Source organism: Topomyia yanbarensis, chromosome 3, assembly GCF_030247195.1.
Source record: "Topomyia yanbarensis strain Yona2022 chromosome 3, ASM3024719v1, whole genome shotgun sequence".
NCBI classification, from domain to species: Eukaryota; Metazoa; Arthropoda; class Insecta; order Diptera; family Culicidae; genus Topomyia; species Topomyia yanbarensis.
Window position 1 is genome coordinate 349732386 of NC_080672.1, and position 19872 is coordinate 349752257.

A 19872-nucleotide genomic window follows, 5' to 3' on the forward strand; every position below is an offset into this window, starting at 1 on the left:
TGAAGATTGCTTAATTATTTGCATTTAAAAAAAGATCGGACAAAATTAGTTGCATAACCAAGGTGGTTCATTTTCAAAGATAGCACTGCTGATGCATCACTGTATGAAAAATGGTGATAAGGGACGCGGACGAAAATAGCTGACCACCGCCAATAGCCGTAAACGATGAAGTCTAATTCTACACTAAGTAACAGCATATAATAATATACCGGCTCTTCCTCACCAAGGTATAACTTTCAAAGCTTTTGTTTAAAAACCGCATTTAAAAAAAGCAACATTTCAGGTAGAAAATTTATTGAATTGGTCTGAGATGATGCTGTCGAATCGCACAAAAAGTTTTTTGTGTGGCAAGCGATTTGTAGATGTGTCAAAATAAGCCATTTTTTAAAATTAAATCTGGAACCGTATACCGACAAATCCAAATTGGCAAATACCTTCAAAATTTACTTCTTGGGGTCTCATGAGGGTCTGACACTAGCTTTGTACTACTTTTGCTTTCCCAAACAGTGCTAAACATTTCAACACTTCAGAACTTCACTCTGTCAGAAAATGTAGGGCCATCAGAAACTAAAACTTCATAAAATCGCACTCCTGGTCCTTTCTTCAAAATAATCCAATGCAGTATTCTGTGTCACTCTTTCGAGTTTGAACGGTCTTTGACAGGATTATTCTTCTCCCAACCATTCTTCTTCTTGGCCACCGAAGGATCAAGAGCTCTTGTCGTTGTGCTTATTATATTTATTCTGGTTGCAGTTGATGACTGGAGGGTCCGACCAGCTACAGTCATATTTTCTCTGGTTCTAAACAATAGAATCACGTTGAAAGTAGTGTACTGCATTCGTACAATGATGCGCTATGTAACGCACTACCTCCGACATCTTGGATTAGCACTAAACAAGAGAAGAAGCGATTGTCGCTGGTTTGATTTTCCAGGTTTCAACTGTAACGATAATATTACGCATGATACACATATCGTTTGCAATTTGGCATTTAACCCAATTATGGAAACGTGCTGATAGGGAGAGTGGAGAAAAGCCCATTTCAAGGTTCACTTCAGCAGACCTCGAATGCGCGTAAAAACCCATAATCTTTTCTTACGTTTTTCAACTATTACAATGATCTCACATAACAAGTTAACAAAATTACATACAAGATATACAGCATTACAGTAACATTACAGAAATATTTTCACATAATCTTATAAGCTAAATCAATCTCCTAATCACTAGAAACATAAAAATCGAAATGGTCATACACACTATTGAAAACATTACACATCGCCCTTATGGGTTCGTTCTGACCGTACTTTTTGGGGGGTACGTTGACGTTGATTTGTGAGAGAATATCTGGGGCATCCATTTGGCCAGTCAATATTTTCCCAAAAAATACCGAATATATTTCGCCTTTTTGCCAGAGTTTCCATATCGAGCAGACGACAGCGATCAATGTATGGTGGTAGCTCTGTTGGGTTACGCCACGGCAAAGTTCTAAGAGCAAGGCGGAGGAATCTTGCTTGTACTGCTTCAATTCTGTTAGTCCAAATGCTCGTATAAGGACACCAAATGGCTGCGGAAGCTTCCTGGACAGATCGAACAAGTGAAAAATACAATGCCCGCAGACAATATGGATTATTATGAAGCCAAGGTTTCTATTTCCCTGTGCTATAACGTGAGAGTAGTGGTTTCGGAATGTCAGTTGCGAGTCCAGGAGTACACCAAGGTCTCTGATAACTAACACTCTCTCTAGCAATTGACTAGCGATGTTGTAGCTCCAGAGAATTGGATTTTTCTGCGCGTGAAAGATATTATAGAGTATTTGGACACACTGAGAGCCAACAAGTTTGCATTACACCAGTTACAGAGAGCATCTAGATGTCGCTGAAGTTCGATGCAGTCCTCTATTGACCGCACAATGAGAAAGAGTTTGAGATAATCAGCGTATGAGTTTACACCCTGGGGGTATAACATAGCAAACGTCGTCGAAGAATAAAGAAAAAAGCAACGGACCGAGATTGCTCCCTTGAGGTACACCCGACAAGTTGATGAAGCTATATGACACGTTAGGTCCCAATTCTACAGACCGAGAACGATCTACAAGATATGATTTAAGCCATCCTGTAAAATTTGATGGAGCACCCAGCTGCTCGATCTTTGCCAGAAGAAGAGAGTGGTCTACACGATCAAAGGCAGCTTTAAGATCAGTGTATATAGTGTCTACTTGTGATCCATCTTCGATGTTTTTAATACAGTACGATATAAATTGGGCTAGATTGGTGGTTGTTGACCTGCCTGCAAAAAGCCATGTTGGTTCTTCGATATGTATGCTTTGGTCTCACGAAAAAGTATATTTCCTATTGGGATCTCAAAAAACTTTGATCCAGCGCAGAGCGAGGTTATGCCACGATAGTTCGCAACATTTTGCTTATTACCTTTATTAAAAACTGGAAACATTACTGATTTTTTCCAACACACGGGAAACACTGATTGCGACAGCGATTGGTTGGAGATTAGTCGTAAAGGTGTACACAATGCGCTTGCGCTTTTTTCAGTAATGGAAGGAATCCCATCTGACCCCACCGATGTAGAGGACTTTAACTTGCTTATGGCAGCTAGAATGTCTTCGTCAGTAAACTGAATGTTTCCAAAATTGATTACATCGCGAGGAACATCTTGTAGGCCACAGTCCACCTGAGTTGAGCTAGCCGATTCATTTTTAAACACACACGAGAAATGTTTTGCGAACAAGTTACAGATACCACTCGGAGTATTGGACGTTTCATTTGCGAAGAACATACTGGAAGGAAGCCCATTTTCTTTACGTTTCCCATTTACAAAGGACCAAAACTGTTTTGGGTTTCATTTTAGGTTGGATTGGGTTTGTACTACGTGTCTTGAGCAGAAAAAGCGATTATATGTTTTGTAGCAGTTACTGGCTATAGTGAACTCCCTTTTTGTGATCGGGTTTCGTCGAATAGTGTAATGTCGAAGCGCAGCAGCTCGCATTCTTTTCAGTTTACGTAGCCGGTTGTTGGACCATGCTAGTTTTGTTCGGGGACGAGGTGCAGGCACATGTATACTGAAAAGCTGTTTTAACACCAGTGAGAGTTTTTCTGCGGCAGCATCTACATCGATTGCGAAATTCAAGAAAGTCTCCCAGTCGATTGTTTGTAGTAAGTTAGGAAGTCTAGAGAAGTCAGCCTTCGAAAAACTCCCCGACATCCTTGTCGTAGAGAACCAGCTTCGGACAAATCTGCGTTACCAGAAGTGAAGGATTATGTTCGTCTACAGCAACTAAAGGCTCAAGCGCCTCTGATACGGTACAGTTCAATGAAGCTTATTCATTCATAAACAGGAGGTCCAGGATTCGATTTCGCCTATTATTCACTGTAGACATTTGTCGCATGTTCAGTGCGGACATTCCGTACAGTAAGATAGTACTCGCCCTCGAAAAGGTTGATTCAGAAGGGTCTGGAAAAGCATACCCGGAGGGAGTGCTCTTCCAAAAAAATCCAGGTTGGTTGTAATCACCAAATAGTAGATGTGCCGTGTTGGGTTCAATCGAAGTTGCGATGTCAAGTGCGGAGTCTATGTGCTTCTGAATAATTTCTACATCACTTGCGGAATCGGGGGGAATATATACAATGGGAAAGTATACCTGGAGGGAGTGCTCTTCCAAAGAAATCCAGGTTGGTTGTAATCACCAAATAGTAGATGTGCCGTGTTGGGTTCATTGGAAGTTGCGATGTCAAGTGCGAAGTCTATGTGCTTCTGAATAATTTCTACATCACTTGCGGACACGGGGCGAATATATACAACACCCACACAGAGATTAGTATAGGGGCCACGGATATTTACCCAGAGTTGTTCGAGATTGTGAGTGTCATTTTTGTGTTTGGATGAGAGTCGGTTGGAAACTGCAATGAGCACACCACCACCACGTTTCTCCCTGCACTATTAGGATCGCGATCGTTACGATATACCGAGTACCTTGAGCCAAATAATTGGAGCGAGTTGATTTGATCATTCAGCCACGTTTCGGTCAGAACAATAACATCATGATCAACATCCGAAGCAGCGACGAACAGCTCATCGATTTTTGTGCGTAGCCCTCTCACGTTCTGATAGTAGATTTTAAGATGTCCCTGCAAGTGTCGTCCTGACGGTTGAACGGTGGTAGATCGAGTGGTGGTGGAAGCAAACGCCTGTAATTGGGGTGGGCTTTCAACGGGGGCAGCATCTGTATGTCCTACTTCGGAAGGACATATACATTCATTGTATTTACCTGAGAAACGGATACAGGAATTCCATGTCCTTCGAGTTGGTCTGACTTGTTTAGAGCGTTGTTATCTGACCGGAAAGGGTTGATGTCGTGTCCTTTAAGTTCTGTGGTAGACGGGTGGGTGTCAGTGACAGAGTTGACCTGATTACGTCTGTTGGCAGGCTGTAATGGTGGATCAAACTCAGGGTGCGCAGTATCTCGAGTAGCTTCGGGAGGACATACACCCTCCTTAGCTTCACCTGACCGGGAAAGGTCGCCAGCATAACTTCCAAGTTCCATGGCAAACAGATGGGAGTCGGTGATGGAGTCCAGTTGATTCCGTTCGTTGGCAAACTTCAATTGTAGACCAAATTCAGGGCGCGCAGTATCTTGAATAGCTTCGGGAGGACATATACCCTCCTTAGCTTTACCTGCCCGGGAAAGGTCGCCGCCATAACTTCCAAATTCCATGGCAAACAGATGAGAGTCGGCGATGGAGTCAAGCTGATTTCGTTCGTTGGCAAACTGCAATTGTAGAGCAAATTCAGGGCGCGCAGTATCTCGAATAGCTTCGGGAGGACATATACCCTCCTTAGCTTTACCTGACCGGGAAAGGTTGCCAGCATAACTTCCAAGTGCCATGGCAAACTAATGTGGCATATCTAACTCAGTTTGCCCCAAAATGGCGTTTGTCATAAGATAGCACAACAGCGACGGTATAACGTGCCAAATAGGTAAATTTCGACAGCTTATTCCGTGGTATCCAAATTGGCTAAAATTGCCACAGTTACGAGTTTTTTAATTTGCAGGTACCCTGTTAAAAGTGTACAGAACGTTCCTTGATTGTGTCTTCGCCTTGATTGTGTCTTCGCCTATACATACAAAGTTACTGATTTCATGTTTCCACATTCAACGTTATGTTTTGTTTCGCAAAACAAACGAATTTGGTTGATTAATGGTCTGGAACATCATCAGTACGGTATGTCTAACATGGTGAAATTATAGGGTGTAAACATTGGTCGTATTTAGTCTCTTTAGCACTTTTGATATTTTTTTCACATTTCGAACAAGCGATTTTAGGGGACATTTCGAAAACTAAACGGGAATACAGTTTAAGCACAATAGGGTCACTTACTGCATGTAATCGTCGCTCATTTTTGTTTAGGTCCGACATAGTAGGTTGGAGCACGATATTTTTCTTCTGTGCCGTGAGAATATGTCGGAACCGACAGTAATACAGAGCTGCTGGTGCTGGTGGCTGAATTGAACTGATTTTGCTGATTGAACTGATTTCGCATATAACAATTGGGTTCTTACAGCAACGTTGATTACAGCATCCCCGTATATATGTAGACAACTGCTGTAGAGAGGTACGCTTACAAGATTTATCTTGGCGCTCCTCTAACATCGTGATTAAAACAATATGACAAGATCTGGAGAAATGGATTTCATAACAGCTTTCCCGGGTGTTGTTCGTCTTGTGAGAATGGTTCCGAACAAACCAATTCCTTCATTCGTAACCATTTTATGCAGATCAAACGGAAATTGGACGTTTACTCAGACAACACTTGTCATGAACCCAGGACAGATTCCAATGAGTAAATTCTGCAGAAAGCTAAGAAAAGTCCGCCTACTATAACCATAAATAGTACACCGTTATCTTATGCCACACCACCATTGCAATGGCTACAAAACCAATATATACGGATCTAGCAGGAACAAATATTCACTCAACAACAGCAATCGTGTTGCGTTTGGCCATTCAATAAGCGACGTACCATCGATTTCTGCTAGATCTGCGGGTTGAAAGACCTATTTCTTCTTATTTGACTATACAATTCAAAGCACACGGAATTAAGCCTACATGAACCACGCTATGCAACTACCAAAGATAGATTTCTACGTGCAAGTACTATAAGGGGCCATTCATAAATTACGTAACGCTTTCAGGGCTAGGGGCTTCTACGTTACGTAATATGTTTTCCCGAAGAATTTATTTTTCAATAAAATTGTTACGTAATGGGAATGGGGGGATGAAGAAATTTGTGACAATTTGTTACATGGGGAAAGGGGGAGTCGATTTTGGGCAATTTTTGGGAAACGTAATTTATGAATGGTCCCTAATAGGACGACACACAATAAAAAATCTTGCGTGGAATATGCTGCGAAGAATGCATCCTAATCGGTTGCCCACTTATCAACGATAAACCAATCCAAAACACAGTCATTCAATGCGGAGGCCAAATCTTTGGCTACTGTTAGGGTCATAATGGTAACTACAAAGGCCACTCCCGGCACCTCCAAATCAACAGCCAGGAAGCTAATGCCATTATCCTCAGGGTACCTCGCTTTGCCCTAGTGTGAACTTTTTGGATTTGTTGTTTACCCAAGATGGCCTGCTATGCATATTGATGAGACGGAGTCGAAACACAAATATCTACCAAGATACCGATTTTAATAATAAGAGGAATTCGGTGAGCTAATCACGTATCAACAACCCCCTAGTCTCTGCTGAAGAATTGATGTGTATTTTCTTCAACATGGCCGAGGTATTCATTAATTTGATGACAGAGAACAGAGGGTTGAGTCTTCGTGGTATTGGTCTCCGGTATTTAGGGGAAAGGCGAAAATCCCTGTCCAGCAGAAAGTGTTTCTAGAGGGGAAGAAGCTTGCACCCACGAAGGGCATTATTTTACATTCCTGACCACTGCATTTATCATAATGAGAACAGATGAACTGCCGTTATTCGCATAATTTACCATTGTTCTATGGGATTCCCTATATACATGGGACAATTATGCGTAGAACGGCAGTGAATCACTCAAAACTAAACAGCTGCTTTTCGACAAAATCTGCAGCAGTCTAAAAATGTTATTCCTGCAACATTTTTCGACAAATATTGGAGCTCACTGATGGCGGAGAAGTGCTGACTGATGTACAGAACTTCCCACTTTTACGGCGAACTTTTCAATTTACTCGCTTGTTTTTTAATATGCCGTGTGCCACTCAGAACAATATCGCTAGCAATTTATCTGCTAGAGGTTTCTGAAACCGATTTGTTTATATTAGTTTATATTAGGTACGAGTGTACGACTCAATGCGTCGACTTGAGCGAGCTAACTGTTATAATTAAAAAGAACTCCTGAAAGAATCAGGATTCTCTGTCAACCATTTTCCTGTACGATAATGATCGTCTGGAAAATCGGTCGAAATAGAATGCTAAGTTCCGGTATGGAATGTAATACCAATATTTCGCAGGTAGTGGTGGTGTATACTTAATGAAAATCAATCAGCATGTTCAGTCTACTGACAGAGTACATGCTACTGATTGATTACCAAGCCATTGTTATACAATTGATTGATTGCCACGAGGATTAGGCTTACATTCAAAATATGAACACCAATTTGTGAAGAAAATGTGCTATCGTTTAATTGACAAATCATATTTTCTTTCTCCCACAGCCCGAACTAGTGGAATTCTACTATCTGTGGAAGAAAACGCCGGGTGCGAACAACAACCGGCCGCACCGCCGTCGACGGGCCGGCTCGTTGCGAAGACGCAATACGCGTACCAACAGTAATGCTAGCAGCAACAATACACCGCCAAATAGTAACAAGAAGGAATCAACGCCAGAACCGGCCGTGACAGAATCATCACGGCCGTCCCCCGTGTCCAAGGAGGAGAATAGCTCCGTCACCGAGGACGATATCAGCGAGTGCGACAGTGATTCGAGCGCCACCAAGGCAATCAAGGAAAGTGTAACAGCAGCAGTAGCAATAGTGGCGGCAGCAGTTGGAGCAACAACGGCTTCAGCAGCGGCAGCAGCAGCAGTGGGAGGAGGGGGTGAAGCGGGCGAGGATTCACCTTCGAGGATGAGAACTCGCCAGAAACCGACTGCGAAAGAGCAGCAACAGCAAGCGAACGCCAATAATAACGCTTCCAGTGGTAAACGTCCCAAGCGGGGCGGTAACGAAACACCCGAAACGACACCGATTGATAGTCCGAAGACGCCTAGCAAAAAGGAAGAATCCTCAGGTAAAGGGCAGAAAGGAAAAAGCAGAACGGATACACCAAGCAAGGGCAAAAAGAGGGCCAATGAATTGGATCCAGATGGCAGTGATGAGAAAGATAGTCAAAAGCGCAAACGATCTGATGTAAGTTTATTGGTTGTATGTAATCCAAAATTACCGATACTGATAAGATTTTTTTTTCAACAGAGCCCTACAGAAAGTTTTACAACCGACAGTCGACCTGGATCAGTGCTGGATGAAGCCGAATCGAACAGTGAAGCGGCCACTGAGGTCAGCATCAACGTTAGTGCAGCGGCTGCTACACCAACAGCGCCATCCTCTAAGGAAGAGGAGAAGGATCCACTTTCTCTTGGACCTGCAGCAGAACCGATGGCTACAGAATCTCCCGAGAGTAGCAATCCGGCATCATCTATTACCAAAACCGGTGATGAGAAAGAAGAAGACAGTACGGTTACAGCAGCTGCAGCTTCACTTACTGCGGCCTTGCCGACCGCAGCTGATGCTGCCAAACTTCCTGAAACAGAGGATATTACGCCACCTTCAACGGCGACGCCAACACCGGTAGCAACACCTGCTCCGGCGACGATTCCGACGCCGGAAGAGACAATGGCCGCTATTCCGACAGCGGTAGCTGAAGAGCCACCGGAGAAGGCAGCCGAAATATCTCCCACCGCACCGGTGCTAGCTCCGGAATCGTGTGCAGCGGCTGCCACCGGATTGGTTCATCCGGGGCCTGGACAAGCTCCTAATGAACAGGAGATGCTCTCTAAACTTGCCAATATGAAACAGGAAATTAACGCCCAAAGTGGTGCTTTAGCTACAGAATTTAACACAAAAGATGTGTTTATTAAGAAAGAACCAGGTGAGGAGCTTCCCGAGAGTCAGCCACAACCTATCGAACAACCTCAAGATCTTAAACTGAAAATTGAAGTTAAATCGGAGGCAAAATTAATGAGAGAGACAGGGACACCTGGGCATGGAGATGCTCCTTCTGACGGTACCAAATATGATCCAGAGAATTTAGTGATGAAGCCAGCATATGAGAGCCATATCAAGTATGGTCCACCAGATGATGGTATGAAGTATGGTGATATGAAATACCCGCCGCAGTCGTCTGACAATGCGATGAAATACGGACAAGACGAACCGCTAGAGTATGACATGAAACGGTTTATGGAGCCTGGGAAATATCCTCCACAAGACAGTGCTCTTTCGATGAAAATTGCACCTCAATCGGGACATCTAAACTCGGGCCCTGGTGGTCCTCCAGATGGTCAACTTCCGAAAGGATATCCACCAGATTTGATGGGGCTAAATATGAAATACCCACCAGCCGAAGAACGTCCCAAGTTCACTCACTCACCAGCATCGGATAGTGGCACACCATCGGGGTTGCCTCTGATGCCAAAAAGTCATTATCCGGATCAGTTGAGCATGTTGCGGCAACAATATGACCCCTCCGGAATGATGAAATTCGACCCAATGGGAAAATACCAAGGACCACCACCTCCGTTTGGTTTGTCAGGAAGTCAACAGCATTCCCACCAGGGTCCTATGGCGCATGGCCAACAATCGACATCCCAACAACCACAGCAGCAACCCCAAGACTTGAAATATCTTCCGCCGGAGTCGATGTCAGGTATGAAAGGCAGCTTTTCAGCAGACAACCTTATGAAAAGTTCAACCTATTCGCCACTTGCTGATCAAAACCCATTGGATGTTTCAGCGTCATCCCGGCTTGCAATCACACCGAATCAGGACAGCCAGGGAAGCAACAGTAGTTCACAACCCCCACTACATGGCAGCATAGCGTCACCTCAATCCGGTCCTCCTCCGAACATGCCCCCTAGTGGCTATTCAGGTCACCCAGGCATTGTAAATCCTGGATTGATGCCCAGCAGTCATCCATCACTTCTAGGTTCGAATTCGTCACCTGTACCGACATCTCAATCAAATCATCCAGCTTCGTCTTCGCAAGGAATTTCTGGACCACATCAACAACCAGGAGGACCTCTTCCATCTCATTCTATGCACCCATCGCAAACAGGACAACTGCCACCATCAATGCAGTCTCAGCAGCAGCAACCACCTCACATGTTACCAAATAGCAGTTTAGCATCACACATGCCAAGTAGTCCATATCTGTCCTCCTCCCATCGGCAACCTCCACCATCGTCGGAGAGCTCTCGACATCAACCGAACACGCCAACATCGAATGCTACTTCGAACTCTACATCGTCAACTGCCAACACAAATTCTCAATCTCCAGCACCAATGCGTCCTTCCGATCTGCCTCACCCGCGAGATCTACAACCTACCCGCGCATCTCCGATAAATTCCCTACTACAGGGAGTTCATCCTTCGCACGGAATGCTTTCACATCCTCTTCCTCTTCACCTTGGACATCCAGGAATGCAACTACCGCCTCATCATCCAGCTCATCTTGCTGGACCGCTGGGTCATGCTGGATTGCTACCGCCAAGCTTGGGTGGGCCTACTGGTGCTCTTCCGCTGCTTGGAGGACCAACGCCCTCAGCGCTTGGTAGTCTGATGGAGGTAGCAGGAGCCGGACGAAGGTCACCTTCGGTTTCCAACAATCCTCCCGGTCACCATCCACCAACGTCGCTTCACCAGCCCAGTCCTTTGGCTCAATCTCCCTCCACTCCCACTGCCCCATCCAGCCTCAGTCGATCCAGTCCCAGTGTTCAACAACCCGGTGGTCCTGGATTTCCTTCCTCCCATCATCATCGATCAAGCTCGCCGGCCAACTCTGCCAATTCCAGCCTCAGTCGGGCTAGTCCGATGCATCTAAGTCATCATCAACCGGGATCTTCCGCTGCAGCAGTCGCCGCCGCAGCAGCATCAGCCGAACGGGATCGACAAATAATGCGCCAGCAATCACCACACATGACTCCACCACCGTCCTCCTCGGCATCAACCTCCTCGCTCATCTCTAGCCCGTTGAGTAAAATGTATAGTCAATCTGGTCAACGGTCACCTCCACCGAATCATCCGTTCCGACCAGGAGCATCACCTCCGGTTATGCGACATCCTCAGATGCCTCTACCACTTCAAATGACTGGACCGATTCCTGGAATGCCCGGTTCAGTAATGCACCCATCACAAGCATATCCCCTCGTGCACCCATCGTTGTACAATCCCCATCATCACAATCCATTTTTCGCTCCGTACCCATACGGACCAGCATATGGTCCTGGATTCTCGTACATGAAACCTGCAGGATCACCACTGGACAATCCGATGCTGCATGGTCATCCTACAAGCATTCCACCACCGCGCCCGGAGGATTCGCAAATTCACGGTAACGCGCATGATAAAAACAAGGGCAATTCAAAACCACCTCAAAATTCGTCTTCGTCATCTTCCTCGTTATCTGGGTCGGGTTCGAAAACGCCCGGTTCTGCTGGAGGTCCAAACAGTAATAACAATAGCCAAAGTAGTAGCGGTCCTGGTGGACCATCTCCTAGCAATGTGGGACATCCCGGCGGTCCGCTTAGTGGGAGTCCTTTCCAAGGTAACCCACATCATCCATCGCCGTATCCTCCTGGTCCGCACAATCCCTTCATCGAAAATCAGCTGCAAGTCAGTGGCAAAACGAGCCACATGGATGCGCTACGGGCACATGCACACGCGGCAGCCGGTGGTGTAGGGTTGGGACCTCCTCCGGGTCATCCTGGTCACCATCCGGGTCATGGACCTCCACCTGGGCACCATGGGCCGCCTCACCATTCCCACCCGAATGAACCGGTGCATATCGAAACGTTGGACATTGATCCAGACCCGGAGCCACCGTCACCGGTACACGATGTTAACCGAGGACCCAGCCCCGAAGCGAAACCGGACGACACCGAGTGTCATCGGTCGCAGTCTGCTATGTAAGTATTTTTTTGTATTTCTAAAGTTGCAGCTATAAAAAAAACATTCCTTTTAGTTTTGTTCGTCGATGCGACCGAGGAGATTACAACTCGTGTTGTAGGACGGACTTAGAGTTCAAACCTACGCCGGATTCAAAACTAGCTCGTAAACGGGAGGATCGTGATCGCAAACTAGCCGAAAAAGAGCGCGAACGTAAGGCGCAGCAGGCACAACAGCAGCAACAAGCAGCGCAAGCCCAGCAACACCAGCAACATCAACAGCAGCAGCAGCAGCAACACCAGCAACAGCAGGCAGCGGCAGCAGCTCAAGCGGCACAGCAGCAACATGGAAAGCAATCTATTGGGCCCGGCGGTATGGGAGGCCCCATCGGTCATCCAGGTCATCCTTCATCGCAACAGCAGCAGATGAAGCCGGATATCAAACCGTACCCGGATACGCCCGCACTGCGTCAACTCTCTGAATACGCGAGACCTCACGTCGGTTTCAGGTACGTTTTTAACGCTTCCAATAATATGTACAAGCACTACCGTAAATGACGGATCGAATCTGTTTGCTCGAAGTATCAAATAGCTTCACACATTTTGTCCCATTTCAAGAATTACCGAACACAGAGTGACAGAGAGGGAGAGAGGAGGGCACAATTTTTTGCTCTCACAATACATTTGCAAAGCATAGTTCTCTCCGATTCCCGTTTGCAACAATCACCTTCGATCTCTACTGACTATGTTGTGCGCTTAACGAATCGATTGTGATTATTCTGTTTTCTTCTTTCTTTCTTTTTTATTTTTCGTCTCACGGTTTATTTGTAGTCCTGTGGAAACGATGGTTCCATCACCATATCATCCACTTTATAATAGAGAAAGGTACAGCAAAGTTCCTTGTTTTTCCTCGCTATTTATCTCCATTCTGTCCAACTCACCTTCATCGTGTTTGCTGCTTTTTAAGTTCTCCGACCTATTTGGACTATAGTTTGATATTTTGTAACATTTTCCCTATCAGCATTTATCATCCTGAATCGGTTGTGTCCCATTTCGAGAAAAAAAATCTTGTCTGAAATAAGACATCGTTGAGATAAGTTATTTGGCATAATGATCATTTGAAAAGTCCATCTTGACTAAGTTATATTACAATAACGTTTTAGACCTTCTTGAGAAAAGGATTTTTTATAGCTTCACGTGCTTCAGTTGCACACAAGTGCGTAAGAATAACAAGAAGTTACTGACTTTTTCGCGGTAAATTTAGATTTGTTAAATATTTAGATTTTTCTTTCAATGTTGCCTAGCTCGTGTCTCGAGAACTGAATGGAATGCTTGGCCATTGTGGCAGCGTGAACTATCATTTTTGTAATATTTGTTGCTAGACTAGCGGTTAACTGGACTTGACCTCTGGTCACAAAATACTCTGCTAAGGTTTTTGCAGTTGCAATAATCTTAATAGAAAATGATAACTGGGTAAAGTACATTCTAAAACGGTTTGAATTCAATGTTTTAGAAAAATGTTGATAATTTACAATTGTTTTAGGGTATGAATAACAATTATGCCAAATGACCTTCCAATCATGCTCTAATTGGTTGTTTCTAATTATATTTAATGTCAAAATTTTGTCATAAAGCAATAATCAAATCGATATATGAGAATAATCAGCTCGATCCAAATTCATTCCATCAACATCACATAACAGTCTATACTCATATTTTATGTTAACTTCCCTCTACCTTTTGTTGGAGCTTGTTTGAGTTGCCATCCTTGCTATAAATGCATATGAAAACTACGACTACTTCAAAGTGATATTGATCGAATTTTGCCGATCTTCTACGATTAACAGGGACATCTTTTTTAGGGAGTTTGACGATCTCAAGAATCAGCAGGGTGTCGGCCCTTCACGGTTAGAACCGCACTGGATGGAATACTACAGGATGAGGTAAACTTTGCATATAATCACATACAACCATAAACCATTCTAATGCACTATTATACATTGTTTTAGGGGGATGCATCCATCGCAGTTTCCGGCACTGTACGGCAATCCGGCCGCCTTGGCTCAGCTTGAACGGGAGCGAATAGGTATGCGATCACAAACGTTTTACTTTATCTCATAACTTGTTATTTTCTTTCGCCTTCTTTCTCTCTGATGTTTCGTTAACATCAAATTCTTTACTTCTATGTGGTACCTGCCGAATCACGCAAACACACTTGATAAAAACACACGCCCCATAAAAAATGCCAAACATGTTGGCACAAAAATACCATTTTGTGGTCAATTGCAAACCAAAACAAAACAACCTTCTCCAACGAACCTCTCCCGCCAAAATGCTGGCACCATTGACCACGTAATAAACGCTGCCAACTACACCATTCGTTGGCTGACTGACTGTCAATATCTACATGAAATATAAAATTGTGGGGTCTGCTTCGGAATCTAAAAAATGAAATTTAATCCATGCAAACAATTTCACATTTTCCCAAAAAATCCTTACACCGTCACCCGGTTGTTGTCGTCTGACGTGGCTTGCTCCTTCGTGGTGCGCGCTTTCTCGGATCGTGGCGCTAAAATAATGACTGGTTCTGAACCAAAATGAAACAAACACACAATCAGGCTTGCCGCCACATCTCATTGGGCTAGATCCGGCCGATCCGATGGTACGTATCAGCAAACATTACTCCTCAGCAAAATTTACCACCCGTACCTATTCCTATTGTGTACTATTTCTGTATGTGGTTGTATCATCTGTTCAATTGTTACAGTTGCGCTTGGCTGGTGAATACCACGCTCACTCCCATACGCATCTGCATTTGCACTCGCAACAGCAGCAAGACACGGCGGCGGCAGCGGCGGCGGCGGCGGCTGGTTTTCAACTACCACCACGTGAGTTTGAATTCAAGAAATTGCCTTCTCTCGAAAATCCCTCCACATGTGCTTTTTCACATACGGACGCCCTCACTCACACAAGCTAACTGTATTTATTTTGTTATCTGTCGTTTTTGCACCAAACGGACAGTTCGACCGACCAAAGCTCCATCGATTCAACCCATACCGCCTGACGTAGATGACGCTCATATGAACAACAACCATCTTTGCCATTCATGTATTCATGCTGCGATCATTGTTGTTTACTACAACGTAGCGTATCACGTACATTTCCATTACGCGCTATGTGAAGACGTGCCATTCATTAGTCATTGATTAAAAGTTTAGTTTAATATATTTATTTCTGTCCGTTATTGAGGTAGATAGGTTTCTTTAGTGAAAGCGAGTTACCTATAAGTTCGGAACACCTGGACAAAATGATGTTCAATTTGTTTATTTTTTCGTATATACACCAAAAGGGTTCATTGCCTCGATGGTATGGTTACTTATACTGGTTATATTTAAGGAAAGATAAAATTTGATTGATTGAGGAATACTTGTCAAGTGGAAGTCGAATGCGGTATCAACACCTGAAAACTCGCTGAAGTTCAATAACAGCGCTGTTGAGACCGAAGATGGGTCTCCTTAAAGGTAGTCGCAGGATAGAGTTCTATAGAGCTCGAATGCGGGTTTGAAGATACATGCATTAGAGCAATCCACTCTTACAGATTGTAAGTCAGACGAATAGGGCTTGAAAACATTCGCCCCGGATGCTGGGAGTGTCGAGGTGTATTCATCGACATCACTTTTCAAATCAGAAATCGGTTTCGTCTTGAGATATGCAAAGCCCATGGACGGTGTTGGGCAACCTCGATTATATTAACTCCGTCCTGGTAGTACGGATTCGAAGCAGCTTAACGATATTCTGTTGTAGTGTTGAGTGGATCAACGTGCCTTAAAGTGATTTAAAACAGTACCCCCCTAAGATTTTTGCCATCTGTCTTGACGCCTTATTTACAATGTATGCAGTATGTGGTTTGAACGTTATTGCTGTGTCTAACGTGACTTCGCGATCCTTGAGGTGAGAGCGTCTTGGATCGTTCGTGTGACAATTACGTACTAAAGCCGTTGAGTTCACTCTGCAGAAATTCTGCTTCGGTTGAATCACGATCCGTTGAAAAAATTTCTTGTCAGCGAAGAAAAGATGGGGTGTTGTAATTTAGTATTGGCGTCATTAAAATAAAGTAGAAATACTGGACTAAGATGGCTTTCTTGTAGATATGATACTTCTATTAAGACAAAAACAAAACCAACGAATATGTTTTACATGAATAACAACGGGATAGTCTAACTTAGCTGTTGCGATATCATGATAAATTTTGTCGAAGGCCACAGATAGATAGATCTACGTGAATAGCATCGGTTATCATTTCAAATACGCTACAAATAGAGGCGCTCCTACAGAACAAGTAGAGTGACCGAGTTCTAAGTGAAGTGACTTTGATAGCACAAATACCGCGAGTTGTGAGCTTGGATATGGATGTACCCCTTATGGCATGATGGACGTTTGGCATAATGCTTATTGAGAGGTTGAGAACGTCGTGACAACCGTAGTTGGTTCTCCTAAAAGATGGTCGCAGGAGAGAGTTATTACGTAGTTCCCGAATGCGGGCTTGCAGATTCAGGCGTTCGAGAATTGTAGCGTAAACTACTCTGGAACAGAGTAAGTCCTAGATGCAAGGGGCACGACAGCAGTGCCTCCGAATGCGGAGTTGAAATTTGTTTCGCCATGGGAGATGTCAAAAAGCAAAGCGTATGAACCGGCGTTGGACAACCTCGATTCTGTCAATCCCGTTCTGGTTGTACAGATTACAAACAGCAGAACAATACTGTAACGTTGAGCGGACCAACGCGCAATAAAGCGCTTAAAGATAGTATATGTCCCTTTTTTTGCTATACAGAAGATGAATCCCAACTTTTTAGATGCCTTATCTATAAATGTATGATGTATGTGGCTTCAATGTTAGCACCGAATCCAAGATGACTTCAAGATTCGTGACGATAAAGCGATTTGGAATGCTCGAGTCGAATATACGGTAATTGAACTGGATCGGATGACGTTTTCACGCAAATGTGGCGATTGAGTTTAGAACCATTCTGTTCAGATCACATCACGTATTGTAGCTGTCCAGTTATCTTTGAAGAAATTCAGTACCGGTTGCATCCCGTATCTGTAAAAAATATCTTCGTATTATCGGCGAAGGAAAGGCGGGGTCCTTGTAGTTTGATATTGACGTTATTAAAATAGAGGAGAAATATTACTGTGCAGAGGTGACTTCCTTGCGGGATGCGGAATGTAGCGAGAAAAGGCGTAGATATAATGTCCTTAATGATAGTTTGGAGTTTTCTTGCATCGAGATAGGAACGAAATCAACGAAGATGTTGATCGTAAACAACGAGTTTGTTATAGCCCAAACGGAATTGATTGACAATGCAGCGGACTATAACAAAATTCTTCCTTCAGCAGGCATTGGAAAAGCAAACACGGACAGCTACTTTTACACTTATTCCTTTATTTAGCATTTATGTTGCGCTTCGGCTGATTGAAACTAAACTAAACTCTCGCTCGTTGCGTCGTAATCCCGTCTCCAGGCGCGCCAAAAATGTTCTCGCATAAGTTGGAGATGCTTCGAGACAAGCGACTGGCCTTAACATCTTCCAAGGAAGGTTCGGCCATTGCACGATAACTTAACGTTCCCGACGATTCGTTTCAGATGTGTTTTTGTACACTTCACCGCAGCCTCCCAAAGTCCACCGAATTCTGGTGCGTTCGGTGGAATGAAATGCCATTCAATCTCACGGGTGCGGCAAAAATCTTCGATGGTTTCCACAGCTTGTTGGTTGTGAAATTGCTCGAATAATCGATTCAGCTCGCTGTGTACTCCCCGGAAATTCGTGCCGTTGTCCGAGTCTAGTTGCTGAACCATTCCACGTCGACCGACGCATCGTTTTAGGGATGCCAAAAAGGCATCGGTAGTTAAGTCGGATACAGCTTCCAGGTGAACGGCCTTTGTAATCATGCACACGTAGACGCATACGTTTGCTTTCATCAATGCTGAAAGTTGTGCCTCTTGCTTAATGAGGAAGTGACCGGCGTAATCCAAACCGGTAACGGCAAACGGTGGCGAGGTCACTACTGTTCTGCCCGTAAACGCATAAGACTCCCATGTGGATTTTTGTCGAAAATGACTTATCCGTTGGATTGTATTCTGTATCACCACTGAATCACACTGCACAAATAAGATTACCGGGTTTGTTCAGAAAATATCAAAAAAATACCAAAACATGGTTGTCCCATCCATTTGGCTCAATGGATGGGACAATCTTGAACAGCGTTTTTCTCGTCTTGCTGTTTTTCAACATGGGACTCTTATGCTGTTATGGGCAGTGTAACTGCGGGCAAGTTTCCCATTAACTGGCTAGTATTGGTTGGGTTGATTCGAAAACATCGCACGCACTTTCGTGGAATCCTTCGGATTGTAGAGCGTGCGTTCAGAAGGCAGTACCGCTGTCGTATTGTGTTCATCAGGCCAATTTGCCCGACGTGAAGTAATTCGACATGCATTTGCCGAATTAGTAAACATACCACTGGATCCTTGTCTGGTAAGATGATGGGATGCAGGCTTTCAAATGGTAAACGGGAATGATCCAGATGACCTCTTACACGCAGTAGGCCATTGGCGTATATCGGACGAATGTTTGCGAGACTCTTATATGGTTTATTTGTAATTACTCGCTTAATCTCGTCCGTAAAATGAATGTGTTGAATAACGCGTATGATGATTTCTGTTGAACGACGCAGACGGTCAAAGGTCGTCTTGTTTGACGTTGGGGGACTTTTCCGGCAACTTTCGGCGAATCGTACTACGTAAACCTCGATGTGTACGAAAACGAATAAATCTGGAGTAGAATGGAAATACTTACAGCTGTGGTGACTATTATTCCCTTGAACTCTGGTAATTGATCATCTGGGACGAGCCCTGGAGAATCAAATTCGTAGTACAGTTATTGGAGAAATTCAGGGCTGTTCCATCAGTCGTAACTGTTTTTTAGCGCTTCGGGTAGTTGCCCGCGCAAAACAATGTCGGCTGGGTTTTGCAGTGATCGGACATACTCTCATATGTAATCACTCGTATGCTCTTGGCTCACAGCGATTCGGTTTCGCACGAACAACTAATTAAGTGGCTTTCTATCCAGGCCAGGACAATCATACTGTCGCACCACAATACAATTTCCTGGAACGTCATATCCAGGGCTGGTAGAACCCTTTCTACCAACCGGGTGAGTAGGAAAGCAGCACACAGTTTCGATTTGCTGGTGAGGAGCCGTAACTTTACCGAACCATCAGCAAACAAACTTCTCAAGTAGATGCAGGCTCCGTATGCCACCGTTGAGGAATCGGAGAAACCGTACAATTACTCCGTCGAATGTTACACATCTTGGGATAGCGACTTGGCGCAAATGGGATAGTGATGTTTGTAGTTCTTGCTGTCATTTCGTCGACCGGATCATCCCAGCCAGACTTGAGCTGCCACAATCGTTGAGCCAAGAGCTTTGCCAATACAATTACTGGTGGGACAAGCCCGAGAGGGTTGAAGAATTTCGCAATTTCCGAATATATCACTCACTTAGTAACTCGTTTGTCGGCTGGTGCGGACGACTTCGGATGGTTGGCGATGGAAAGCATATCAGCACTCAGGCACCAAAACAAACCGAGCACCTTAATGACTTCGTTCACTTCTAGCTCTTTCATTGGCATCTTTTTCTCGCGATCTGCT

At 44.4% G+C, this 19872-nt stretch overlaps 1 protein-coding gene across 1 annotated transcript in view; it reads left to right on the top strand.

The window, feature by feature from the left end:
• Positions 1-19872, top strand: part of LOC131692056 (arginine-glutamic acid dipeptide repeats protein) — a 150140-nt gene that overhangs the window by 124414 nt on the left and 5854 nt on the right. Inside the window, 11 exon segments of the mRNA XM_058978901.1 lie at positions 7720-8014; positions 8017-8092; positions 8094-8412; positions 8476-9928; positions 10016-12185; positions 12242-12673; positions 12996-13049; positions 14012-14107; positions 14174-14250; positions 14783-14826; positions 14932-15052. Of these exon segments, the coding sequence (XP_058834884.1) occupies positions 7720-8014; positions 8017-8092; positions 8094-8412; positions 8476-9928; positions 10016-12185; positions 12242-12673; positions 12996-13049; positions 14012-14107; positions 14174-14250; positions 14783-14826; positions 14932-15052 (5137 nt within the window).